Source organism: Micropterus dolomieu, linkage group LG06, assembly GCF_021292245.1.
Source record: "Micropterus dolomieu isolate WLL.071019.BEF.003 ecotype Adirondacks linkage group LG06, ASM2129224v1, whole genome shotgun sequence".
Lineage (NCBI taxonomy): Eukaryota > Metazoa > Chordata > Actinopteri > Centrarchiformes > Centrarchidae > Micropterus > Micropterus dolomieu.
This window is the reverse complement of record NC_060155.1, coordinates 2,030,161-2,044,157: the sequence shown is the minus strand read 5'-3', so window position 1 is coordinate 2,044,157 and position 13,997 is coordinate 2,030,161. Positions and strand designations below refer to the sequence as shown.

At 40.8% G+C, this 13,997-nt stretch overlaps 1 protein-coding gene across 5 annotated transcripts in view; it reads right to left on the bottom strand.

Annotated features, from left to right (window-relative positions):
• efr3a (EFR3 homolog A (S. cerevisiae)) overlaps positions 1-13,997 on the bottom strand; it is a 254,822-nt gene that overhangs the window by 8,326 nt on the left and 232,499 nt on the right. For all 5 annotated transcript variants that reach the window (XM_046052401.1, XM_046052402.1, XM_046052403.1 and 2 more), the window contains 5 exons: positions 12,675-12,802; positions 2,819-2,904; positions 2,296-2,344; positions 807-910; positions 646-695 (listed from right to left, as the gene is read on the bottom strand). In XM_046052401.1, the coding sequence (XP_045908357.1) occupies positions 646-695; positions 807-910; positions 2,296-2,344; positions 2,819-2,904; positions 12,675-12,802 (417 nt within the window). The remainder of the gene's footprint in view (positions 1-645; positions 696-806; positions 911-2,295; positions 2,345-2,818; positions 2,905-12,674; positions 12,803-13,997) is intronic.

Genomic DNA, 13,997 nt, shown 5'->3' with positions numbered 1-13,997 from the left:
CTGGGAAGGAAGATGACAGGATTTCATCATCGAGGAAAATTAAACTGACGCATGACGACTTTTCTAGTCTAGATCTTCACTACTAATGTGCAAAATGTTTTAAATTGAAGTTGTTCAGTTTATTACCTAAATGAAAAGAGTTTTCTTAAGGTGCTTATTTTAGGACAGATGAAGCATGTCAGCCTCAGCTTTAAACTGCTGACTTGGCTCAACTTCCCTCAGTCTAAACACGACTTGTGTTGTTTATTCATCTCATCAAACCAGCACAGTTCTGCTAACACAGAACAGTCCTTGTACAGCAAGGACACATTTGTTTTTGGTTTTAGTTTCCTCAGGGAAAAAAGTAATAACAATAACAGCATTATCCTTTGACAGCCTTTCCCTTTTAAGATGCTAATGTTTAGCATGTAACATGTTAGCAATGCTAACAAGACTTTAACGATGTTGACTTTATCAGTATAATATCATAATGGGATCATTGTGGGAAGTAGCCTATATGGACGTAGTTAGACATGAAAAAAGAAAAGCTAACTGAACAAATACAATATAACAAAGAAAAAAATTAAATAGATAAGACAACTCAAGCCAAACTAATTGAAATTAAACATTAAGATTTAAGAAGTTAAGATTAAAAAGATGACTTACCTAATTGTAAGTTCGAAGATTTGTGCCAGCCTGTCGTGCAACATGTTCGCCTAGAGAAGACAAAGGGTTTAATTAACAAACAATAATAGTCATTTTAGTAATAATTTAGACAGTTAATTCCTGAACACTCTTTGTTTTAACAGTTTCACTCGGGTTTGTACCTTGGACTCGCAGTGGGCAGCAATCTCTTCAAAAGGAGCTTTCTGAAACTTCTCCATCACCTGACGCCTCTTCTCCCTCTCCTGCTCCTCCAGACCGGTGGTGTCTGGAAACAGGCAGAGGTAAAAAAAATAAATAAAAAAGTTAAATTCCACCTTTTCCTCACTACATTGAGCTTAGCTTAAATCCCAAAGACTTTACACTAACTGACGACAACAACAGCACTGGCACTAAGACATACTGAGCTTATACTCAGCAAAGTTTTGAGAGACAGAAGAATTAAGTATTGCTTGCTTAAACACTCACCGGCCACTTTATTAGATACACCTGTTCAATTGCTTTTTAAAACAAATAGCTAATCAGCCAATCACAAGGCAGAAGCTCAATGCAGTTAGGCCCATAGACGTGGTCAAGACAACTGCTGACCAGACGGGCTGGTCTGAGTCTTTCAGAAACTGCTGATCTACTGGGATTTTCACGCACAACCATCTCTAGGGTTTACAGAGAATGCTCTGAAAAACAGAAAATATCCAGAGAGCGGCAGTTGTGTGGACGAAAAAGCCTTGTTGAAGTCAGAGGTCAGAGGAGAATGGGCAGTGTGGTTCGAAGCAGATGGGCTACAGCAGCAGAAGACCACAACGGGGGCCAATCCTGTCAGCTAAGAACAGGAAACTGAGGCTATAATTCACACATGTTCACCCAAGCTGGACAATAGAAAATTGGAAAAATGTTGCCTGGTCTGATGAGTCTCGATTTCAGCTGCGATATTCAGATGGTAGGGTCAGAATTTGGTGTAAACAAGTATCGTTGCTGACCATGTTTATGACCACAGTATACCATCTTCTGATGGCTACTTCCAGCAGGATAATGCACCATGTCACAAAGCTCAAATCATCTCAAACTGGTTTCTTGAACATGACAATGAGTTCACTGTACTCCAGAGGCCTCCACAGTCACCAGATCTCAATCCATTAGAGCACCTTTGGGATGTGGTGGAACGGGAGATTCAAATCATGGATGTGCAGCCGACAAGTCAGCAGCAACTGCGTGATGCTGTCATGTCAATATGGACCAAAGTCTCTGAGGAATGTTTCCAACACCTTGTGGCAGCAGTTCTGAAGGCAAAAGGGGGTCCAACCTGGTACTATCAAGGTGTTCCTAATAAAGTGGCCAGTTAAGTGTATTGTTCATGTCAACACAAAGTTAAGGTTTTTCTTATGAGCAGAATAAAAAAGATATATTTGGAAATGTTAAAAAATCTGATGCTAATGTTAGCCACGTGGGCTGTAAATGAACTTTAAAAAGTCATGCTATGACAGTCAGTAAATCTTTATAATTCATTGGACATTACTGTCAACATGTTGGCTGCTTGTCAGAGAAGTAGTGGCCTAAAGGACGATGGAACTTGACAAAAAAAAGCCAAATATATTTAGATATTTATAAATATAGACACACAGAAAGGTGAGGTGAAAACCTCCCCTTTGAGCTCACCGATGGCCTTCTTCAGGGTCTCAAACGTGATCTCCTCAGCCAGCTGGGACTGCAGAGAAATAAAAACATACAGGGATCAAACAAAGATCTTCCCCAAAACAAGATGTCAGTCTGCTGATCGATCTATGACGATGAGCTGTGAACAAATGAGTATATCCTCTGACAAAGCATGTTAGCATGGACAATATAATCCCTGATACAGCTCTGTACAGGAACAATGTTGTGCTTTTACAACCTTTGTATAAATCTGTTCTAACTGGTTCTATAAATACATGGGTTAGTTTGGTTAAACAGGGAAGGCTATAGTATGGTTACTGTCGCTCTCAATGTTCCCCTTTTCAGTTATATAACTTAAAAGTGTTGGTGCATACAGTATACTACCTCTAACATCTCTATATTGGGGTTCTGAAGTCTTCTCACCTTTGTATTTACCCACCCCTCCCTGCCCAGGAGTATCTCAGTGTGTGGTGTGTTTCTGAATCGGAGCTGTGACGTCGTCCCTCTCAGGGAAAACTACACTGACCTTGTCTGGAAGACTGTTGGACATGATGTCCACTTGAAGGGAGATTGTGTCCACAAAACTCTTCCTCCTGGTCAGACGATCTTCACCTGCAGGAGGAGAGACAGTTCAACCAGGGATCTACATCACCTTTAAATCCTGATATATACTGGGTAAACAATGAGTGCACAACAGGCAACTTAAAGAGCATGTTTCTATGTAGCATAATGTAAAGTCAGACTATTACCATCTCAACACTAAGGTGGCACTGCCAGGTCAATCTTTGAGTTTAATGGTGCTTTCAAATGCAGTTGTGTTTTCCATATCACAACACACTGATGTGATATTAAAAAATAAAATGTTGAAGCCCATGAAAAGTAATTATCTTGTCAGTTTCTTTCTTGTTCCTAAGCAAGCTTCTGAAAAGCAGTTAAGACCAAATTATTCACTGGGGAGTTGATTTTTGTTACCAATTGCCAAGCAGCAGTGTGTAAATGTAAATGCTCCGTATTTGTATAGCGCCTTTCTAGTCTTTTCAACCACTCAAAGCGCTTTTACACTACATCTGCATTCATCATTCACTCACATTTATACACTGAGCCTAAGTGCTCAAACAGAAACTAACATTCAGACACATTCATAGACTGTCGGAACAGCCGCCAGGGGCAATTCGGGGTTCAGTATCTTGCCCAAGGACACTTCGACATGCAGCCTGGGGGAGCCGGGATTGAACCGCCGACTAAAGGCCAACCTGCTCTACCTCCTGAGCCACAGCCGCCCCCAGTGTGCTCACTACATAAATCAACAATGAAAACATTATTGACTGCTGCAGATATTATCGGCCGATATGAGCTAATTGCAGAGTAATCGGTATCTGCGTTTATAACAGTCAATTTAATAAAGAAACAGAGAATCACATCCTTCACTTGTGTCATGAGTGTTGCATAGTTTGCTCAACAGAGGGTGCACTGCAACTCTCCTGTTAATAGGTGCGTTACTTGATAATCGGTGTCTGGTTTTAATGTCATGTGACATGATGATATTTTGCAGCGCCAGCAAAAGTCGGACACAATTTCTAACCAGCATGCCTTATTTTAAGTCCAGCATGCATCACGTTAAGTCAGTGGTGCGTAGCGTCGCATGAAATCAAATGCTCTTATTAACCCTGCTGCACAACAAAACAATCAGCTGACTGGAGTCTACGGAGCATGCAGAAATAAGAGAGGAGAGAGCATGTGATCAGATAGTCATTTGTCACTTGAAAAACATGACTTAATAATAATATAAATGGCCCTCATCACTTCTCCTTCTCTTGTTCTATTCATGACCATCTTTTTTAACCCTCCCGTTTTTCATCGTCCTCTGCTGGTTTCCTCCCAGGTCACAGCAGCATCATGTTTAATGTTAAATGTAAATGCTCCGTATTTGTATAGCGCATTTCTAGTCTTTGACCACTCAAAGCGCTTTTACGCTACATTCATTCACTGAGCCTAAGTGCTCAAACAGAAACTAACATTCATACACTGGGGGAACAGCCACCAGTTCAGTACCAAGGATACTTCGACATGCAGCCTGGAGGAGCCACAAAGCTAATGCCATGTTAATCAGTGGCAGAGTGCTAAAGTTAATGAGTGGTTAAACTATACTGTTTAATGTCTTCTAAATATATCTGTAAGCTGCTTGTCTGTAGTTACAGTCAGAAATGATTAAACCCTCTTTCAAATGTTCAACTTTAGTGTGAAATCTCAAAGTTGCAGGTCCTCGTTGTAGACAGTCATGTAGTATTACATGCATTCAGCAGCGAGTTTCCTCTGGGTCACTGTATCATAGATGGTTGTTTAAAACTTCTTGGAGCTTTGGATAGAATGAAAGCGTGCTGGTAAAGAGAAACTAGACGTGAACATGCTGCTTTGAAAATAGTCATTGGGGCAGATTATGTGTAAGGTAATAACTATCTCATGACAAAAAATATATACTGCCTGTGTAGGAGAGCCCTGTTTATCATTATAATGTAATATAATAACTGTAATGGCATGAGTAATATCTGGTCTATTAGTAGTAGTACTCAATAGTTTATAATGGATCTTTAAATCTCTTTTGTAGTTCTGACTCTTATTTTTTTTAAACTTTAATATATTTTGTGGTATTTTTGTTCAGCATTTTGTTATGTTATCAATATCTAAGGGATAATCTTTGTTTATGTTATGTGTTTCTCAAAGAAGGGAAAAAAATATAATCGGCCGATATATCAGCGTCGGTCTTAAAAATACCATATCAGTCAGGCTCTAGTTTTGGCAGATGCATTTATCCAAAGCGACTTACATATGAGGAAGACACATACAAGCCTCAAATACAGCACGAGATCTAGCATGAGAACTGACAATATATACTAGTAAGAGCTAATAGCACGAATCGCATCAATGGGGTACGGACCTAGGGAAAGAAGTAAGAGTTAACGAAAAAGTGCAATCAATACAAGAGAATTGTAAGGAGATAGAAGAAGAAGAGCACAGGAATTGCATGTTAGAGGTGTTATAAGAGGAAGTGTTCTCGGAAGAGATGAGTTTTCATGAGCTTCTTGAAGTTGGAGAGGGACACCCCGCTCAGATGGCGTGTGGTAGCTCGTTCCACCATCGCGGTATCACAGATGACAACATTCGGGACTGATTTTACTTTGTATGTTTGGATGACAGGGCCAGGCAGCGTTTGTTGGAGGAGCGCAGTGGCCGAGGAGGAACGTATGCTTGTATTATAGAGTTTAGGTAGATAGGTGCAGACCCAGTACTCCCTCTGTATGCAGCATTAGCGACGGGAGGCCATGAGTAGCCAGTGGAGGTCACACAGCAATGGAGTGACAGGAGTCCCTTTGGGCTGATCAAAAATAAAATGCGCTGCTACGTTCTGAACCATTTGTAGGGGTTTTACCACATAAGTTGGAAGACCTACTATGAGGGCATTGCAATAGTTGAGGTGAGAGGTAACCATGGCCTGTACCAGAACCTGGGTGGCATACTGAGTGAGGTAGGACCTGATTTTCTTATGATGTATAGAGCAAAGCGGCATGACCGAGAGACAGCAGCAACATAATCTGAAGTTCTAACACCTAACATGCACTTCCTTTGTTCCTCTTCATCTATTTCCTTACACCTCACTTGTCTTGATTGCACTTTTTGTTACTAACTATTACTGCTTCCCCTAGGTATCGATCCCACTGATGCAGTATGCGTTAATAGCTCTTACTAGTAGAATTGCCGGTTGTTGATGCTTGTATGTTGTTCCTCAAATGTAAGTCCCTTTGGATGTGGAAATGTCTGCCAAATGAGTAAATGTAATTGGATAACTGGGTAGATTTTGGTTCAGATTTGCCCCTCATGATAATCATGGAGGCATTCCCAATCTGAGGCTGGTTGGAAAGAGATTATTGGCCCAAACTAGTGGCATTAGTGTGAGGGGTTTATAGACATAATGTTAAGGTCATCGACTTGATAAATCTAAATATTTCCGATTTGAAATCAGGGAGCCTCAGATCACAAACCTACAACCACCAATGAGAGCGAGCTGACCGGGAAGCGTCACCTCTTTTAGTAGTAATGCCCTCTTCTCAGCCGATTCCTCTTCTTAGCCTCAAATTCATCCACATTTTGATTCTCTTTTTTGTTTTTCTGTGCAAAACATAGTACACACAAGTTCAACCAGCTGCTGATGACAGTGTGTCCCCATGTTTGTATCTGTCTGAAGTCACGTTTGTGTGTGGTCATGTGTCTGGACTGAATCATCTGGTGTGTGCTCTCTAAGATTAAAATATAAAAAATCAGTTCATTGTTGTTGTGTCTATGGTATCCCACACTTTGAAAATGTTAAGATTTGAAAAAAAAAGTGTGCACCAGACATAAGATGTTTAGGACTACAAAACCACTCCTCTCTAAACTGTTCCAGCAGTCAGCTGTTCTAGACTTAAACGGAAAAACATCAGCATCGGACATTTGTTCAAATGCATAAAAATCCAATGTTTTGCTCTTTTTATGTGAACATTGAGTGTCCTCTCTCAGAAGGAAAGGAATAAGTACTCTAGTGTGACACTGTAAACCAACATATTTGGCTAGAAAGTGTCCAACTCTGACACGAGAGAGCACTCCCATCTCCTACCAACAGTTTTTAACCTGGACCTAGCTCTAAAGGCACGGACATCCCCCCCATTTTGTCATGTAGGTAGGAGACGTTGTTAAATTGTTCTTAGTGGCCACTTGATCACAGCAGTAACTTCTCTACTGTGTAACACAGCACTCCATTTTCCACACAGCCAGACTTGATATTCTATTTTGATTTTCTAGTTTAATACAACAAGGAACAAATCCATCTGATCCTTCAGAGCAAAAAACTTCTTAGGTAACTTGTCCCCCAGAAAGGGTCTGTCTTAATACCACCTGACCAAGCACTTCGGTATTCAGCCACACTGCACAGCTAAAAACAGAAGCCACAGAAGTACAGCTCCTTTCTCAACTCGAGGAACAACAGAACGTCAGGGTCATCTGATAAGGGTCAGCACAGTAACGGATCAGATGAGGTGTGAAAACAGAAGCAGCAGCACGTTATAATTTTTGTTTGCTTGAGTCACAGTGACCTTTGTTGTGCACTTTGAACAGGTATGACTTAGCAGCCCCTGAAGGCATTCATGAGGAAACTGATGAATGATGAGAGACACAGAGACATAGAATTGTGTGTTTTGCATTTATATAACAGCTTTAGGCCTTATTTATAATACAGAACTAGACCAGAATGATCTTTAATTTTAAGATCTCTGATATAAAGAAACCTGCATTTAGGATCAGAGACCAAAAGCTCAGGAAAGAGAGTAAACTGTAACAAATTTTAAGGAAAACAAGTCTGACACCATAATGACGGTTGACTAAAGACTTGACTATGCAGTATCTCAGCTTAATAACAGTAGGAGTTAATCTTGTAGGCTAATATTGTAAAGCCTCCATCAGATAAAGTATTAATAACACATAAATGAGGTGACAGTGGTTAGGAAGCTGAGAAACACCAAATCAATCAAAAGAATCAGTAAAAAAAAAGATCTGTTCCCAGTTTTGGTATGTGGCAAGCCATTTCTTCATTTTTAATGCTTCACAGATTACCTGCACTTGACCAGTAATGTGGTGCAGCAAACTCATTCTTTCAACGATTGCAAGATTTTATAAATGTGGTTCCAGCAATGGGATAGCAGCAACAGGATTAATACTAGCATGACAACTAGCTTGGTTGCTAAACAGACAAAACTTTAAACCAGTTAATCCAAGAGAATTAATTTGTACCATCAACTGTTGTCTTTGAAATGACTATAAATCATGAGGCATCTCTTTGGTGGAACAGCTTTTACCCTGATGTGACAGCTAATATTCTCACTTCCTAAATTTTTGACTCCGGTTCTCTCTGCTCCCTCTCTGCACAGTCAAGATGTTTTGCAATTAGACAACATCGCAAATTGGCAATTTCACCAAAGTAGAACTCCCAAGAAAGAAATATATTTGCATGTGCAATGGTGATTCCATTGGAATAAACTGATTTTGGTGTAAACTTTCACAGTTCTAAATGCTGGTATGACAGGGTCCTAACTTGAAATGTTGCCTTTTCTGAATCAACACCGACTCAGCTCTATGCAGTCGTTGCAGTTCTCTGGCTACACAAGGACTGTATGTTAGATTCTTTCAGGCTCTCATCAACCCCCACACAAAACTGTAGCCGCCGTTTCCAAAAAACAAGCTCAGGCTGACCGAGGGTGCACTTCCTGGTCAGCACCAAATGGCATTTTCATTAATAATGACAAAACTAGAGCTCAACACAAATTAAAAACATATTAACAGCACCAAGCAAGACAACAAACACAAACTACTACAATATCAGTCTACATAGTCCATCTCCATGTACTCACCATAACATTTCCAGATGCAATGCAAGCAAAACAGTTGTAAAAATGATTAAACCATTCAGTATGAAGTCTACAGCTACACACAGCAGCTGTCACTGGAAACAGCAGGAAATACTAAAACACTTCAGGATTCATCAATTTTTGAAGGATGTGGGACAGTTTTCCTGCCAGTGTTTGTATGTGGTGGGGTTGTGTGCAGCTCAGTGGAAAGGCATATAAAGCTCAGTGGGTATACATCCAGTTTCACACAGGACACAATTTAGCATGTCTGTCATTACCACAACACCACTCATACAAAAAAGGCATCTTACAGCTACAGTGACATCATCTCTGCTGTCAAATCACTTCCATCAGGATGTCTCAGACTTAATTGGCTGTCTCACTGCCACAGAAAACAGAGAGCACATATGAAGTCCCCCTCAGCTTAAAAATGGGTTTCACCATCATTCACTTCACTTGGTTGTTTGACCTTCAGTTTGACAACAAAGTTTAACTTGAGTTTTAACACATGTACCTCCAAGCATCATTTTGTGACATCACAACTATTACAACAATTATACAACAATTGCCAAAGGTTTTGGGTCGTCTGCCTTTTCATGCACATGAAGATTAATGACATCCCATTCTTAATCCGTAGGGTTTAATATGGAGTTTAGGAGTTAAGGTTTAGGAGTGTGTTCATGAGAAGTTTTGACTATTCTTCTAGAAGCGCATTTGTGAAGTCAGATGTTGGACAAGAAGGCCTGGATCGCAGTCTCCACTCTAATTCATCCCAAAGGTATTCTATCGGATTGGGGTCAGGACTGTGCAGGCCAGTCAAGTTCTCCACACCAAACTCGCTCATCAGGAGGCAGACACCATCTCCACATTTAAGAGTAGGCTTAAGACTTTCCTCTTTGATAAAGCTTATAGTTAGGGCTGGCTCAGGTGAGTCCTGAACCATCCCTTAGTTATGCTGCTATAGGCCTAGACTGCCGGGGGATTTCCCATGATGCACTGAGCTCCTCTCTCCTCTACTTTCTCTCCCTCTGTATGCAACCTCATCCCATTATTGCATGTTACTAACACAACTTCTCCTCTTTCTGGTAGTCTTGTGCTTTCTCGTCCCTCTCCTCTCTCCTCCTATCACTTCCTGCAGGTGTTTCTGGCTCTGGAGCTGTGGAGTCTGGATCTGTGGTTGCGGGTCACCTGCTGCCCCCGTGTTCCTGCTCGACACCCTCTGCTACAATTATTTGTTACTAGTCCTATTATTGTTATTACTATTATTACTACTGTTATTATAATCATTAAAGAGGTGGTATTATGCTTTTTGGCTTTTCCCTCTCCTTTATTGAGTTATCTCTCTTTTTTGTGCATGTAATAGGTTTGCAAAGTGAAAAAGTCCAGCCCACAGGGAGTTCCCATCTCCCACAGAAAACACTGCTCTGAACTGCCTGAAAACAGCTCGTTACGTGTCATAATGCTCGCCGAACGGCTATTCCGACACGCCCTCAAAAACAGCGGTGGAAAAACAGTGAGTTGCAGCACACTCCTCTCCTCTCCCTTCCAAACACTAGCTACCCTCCAGGCAGTCAGTGGACATAAAGATGTTCCTGTGATGTAGAGACAGAGCTCAGTTAAAACTTTATGGATGAAAGATACTTTTGTTACGGATTAATAACTCACCACTCTGAAACTCTTGCTCCAGTCCATGTTGCCAAGCTGGTCGGCAACATGTAGCCTACAGCTGAATCGAAGCCATTTACCATATTTTTGCTGACCCGCCTTTCTCTGCTTCCGATTGGCTAGTAGTCCTTAACTAGGAACTGCGCATGTGCAACTCCCAACAAAGATCATTAGAGACAAGATGTATCACTCCATAGCTAAAACAAAGCATGAAAAGAGGAGCTGCAGCAATGACAAAAAATATGGTGTTTTTTGAAAATTAAACCATATAAACCTGTTCTGGTACAACCCCTAAATAGGATTTGGAACCTGAAAATGAGCATAATACCACCTCTTTAACATTACGATTATTATCATTAACACTACTATAAATATCTGTACCATTTTTCATTCAGTCTATAGCAACATCACCTTTACTGTTTGTACCTCTGTGTGGATATTATGTAGGCTGCTTCCCTCCCCTCTCTCTCCTTCCATCCGTCTCTCTCTTTCTCTCTTGCCCCCCCTCCCTCTGGCGAGCTGGTGACTTCTGCGCACTGCGCGCCTCAGCATGCGCTGACCCCTCTCTGTGATTTTATGTGGCCGACCACTTCATGGCGGAGTTTCTGTTGTTCCCATTGCTTCCACTTTTATGTTATATTCACTGTTATAATACCACTAACAGTTGACCGCGGAATATTTAGTAGTGATGTTAGAATGCACTTATTGCACAGGTGGCAACTTATCACGGTACCACAGTTGAGTTTCTGAGAGCGACCCATTCTTTCACAAATGTTTGTAGAAGCAGTCTGCATGCCTAGTTGCTTGATTTTATACACCGGTGGCCATGGATGGAGCTCCAAAATGATAACACAGAAATGCTAGCAGGGCAGAACAGTCTTCTATGATTATTTCATTCAAATAGCCTCTTTCATGGTGGTTTCTTTCCAGTGGTTAAAAAAAAAAAAAAAAAAAAAAAAAAAAACACCTTGAAGTTCATCAGAGGTGCATGAACCAAAACCATAACTATCAAAGCTTTAATTAAAAAACAAGCCTGTGTTGCTGCTCTGTAAAATGTCTGCAGTCTTTCCAGCTAAACTAAACCCAACTATCACAGCAGAAGATCAGGGACAGCAGGTATCTAACACCACAACAGACTCGCCTACAGCTCTTCTCTAGCTGGTTACCTCTGGACGTCTGCTTGCACCTGTGGAGGATTTTTCCTACTGTGTAAAGCACTGATGTTAGTTGAAAGCATGGCAGAGGGAAGAAAACAGAAGTACACGGTCGGGTTACACCAAAGATGAGCAAATTACGAGACACATTCTCAACCTGTTTGACCAAACTGATGTCTTAAGTTCAAGGGTTCTGTGGTCACTACCTCCTCTGCAGATTTTATCATAACTCTTTCACAGAATCACTTTATTTGAACAAAGACAAAGTAGATCCTTGAAAAAAATAAAGTAATATCTTTGAGGTTAACTTCCAAGGCAAGATTTAAAAAATTAAAGAAAATATGTCTTGAGGATTAATCGTTCCTGGAAAAGCAACTATTTTATTTCTTAAAAAATATACAGAGGTTCATGTTGTTCTAACGTGAAATATCCTTTTAAATTACCAGAGAGGATGACGATGTTTGACAACCTTCTGTGTAATACAGCTGTTTGGTTTTTAAAGTTTATTTTCTCTTCACTAAACAGCTCCCAAAGCCGGTAATCCTTCAAATCTTCACCAAGAGTGCCAACAGTCCTGAGGGGCACTGTGAATTTAAAATGTAACACAGTGTACCAAAGGACAACAATATTTTTTAATAAACTCCAGATTTTACTCTTAAATCTCTACATTCTCTTTATTAAAGATATGTGATGTTGACACTGAGTGAAATATTCAAACTCAAGACTCTACTACTGCTTGGAGACTTTGGGATCTGCAATGGCATTTAAAATTTAGTTATGTGGGTTACCACAATAAACTGACTGATTTGTTTAAGGGGTTTAACAGAGACAGAAATGTGCCGATGAAGTAAAACCAGCTCAACTTGTTTCAGCTCTTTTCTTGAAATTAATCGATACATATGCATGACCAACCTCATCATATGACAGATGGTAAATTTTATTTCCCCAGATATTATCAAACATGTTTTGAAACTCCCTGCGGTAAAAGTGTATCCCATAGAATAGTCCCCACAAACATTTTCTTCTTGTACATCAATAAAAGGCTCAAATGTGAACATATTTCTCAAACAACCTCAAAGCTCCATAAAAGAGGCTCCATGTAGTTTGTGGAGTGTGATCCGGCTGGTCGTACCTGTGACCTGGGGAACGTAGGGAATGGAGAGTCTCTCTGCGTTGTATCCGGGTCCTGCCAGACACTCTGCCATGTCGGCTGTCTGGAAGTAAAGTTGTCTGTCCTCCTTGTCTAAAGATTCAGGAAGTCTGGAAGGAAGGAGGAGAGGGATGAAAACTAATATCCTTCTCTTCTAACAAAATCACACATATTTTCGACAATGTATTTGGATGATTTGGTAGTGACCAGTAGAGGAGATGGTCCCAAACTGCAAGGGATTATGGATACTACTGATAACCAGTCATGTGTCTTCCTCAACAACAAGAAAGCTGTGATTTCTGAGGGGCAGCTGCTACTACAGAGTGGCAAAGTCAGCAAATTTTAAAGAGGTGGTATTATGTTCATTTTCAGGTTCAAAATCTTATTTAGGGGTTGTACCAGAACAGGTTTACATGGTTTAATTTTCAAAAAACACCATATTTTTCTCATACTGCACATTGCTGCAGCTCCTCTTTTCACCCTGTGTGTTGTACGCTCCACTCTTGAGCTACAGAGTGATGCATCTTACTTGCACAAAATCTTTGTTGGGAGTTGCACATGCGCAGTTTCCAGGTTAGGACTACTAGCCAATCAGAAGCAGAGAAGGGCGGGTCGTAAGAAACAAGGTAGTGTGATCCAAATCAAAGCCGCTTCAGACTGCGACCGTAACCTAGCAGATGGTATAAGTTACTCACAAGTCCACAACCACACAACATCATTGTTCCACATCTTACCATCAGGACTAAACGTTGAAGTGTTACTGGTGTTCTGACGATCTAACGTTATGCTGCGTCGCCAAAAAATGCTACTACAGCGCAAATCGATAGACTCGACTCTACTTGGGCCTGCTCCATTTTCTATTGCAGATAGTACCCAGAGATAGTACGTAGCTTGTCGTCATAGCGACGCCACACACAACTGCCTTGACGTAAAGTTCAATGCGACACACACACCAGCGATCCACACAGCTTTCTCTTTTTTAAGATTAAAACGTTTCAACCTTGCTCAGAATGTAAAGACAGATAAGCGGTATGAAAACCTTCCAGCTGTGTTTTCCTCTGCCGTTGTTGCTGCAGCGGTCCGTGTGACGGCGGGAGCAGAGGGCTCTGTGAGTGGGCGGCTGGCCGGCCTCACACGCTCCTCCCGCGGGTCACAGCAGGCTTCCCCCCGCAGCCACTTTGCGGAGCTCCTCAATTCCGAAAATATTCATATATATATATATATATATATATATATATATATATATATATATATATATATATATATATATATATATATATATATATATACACACACACACACACA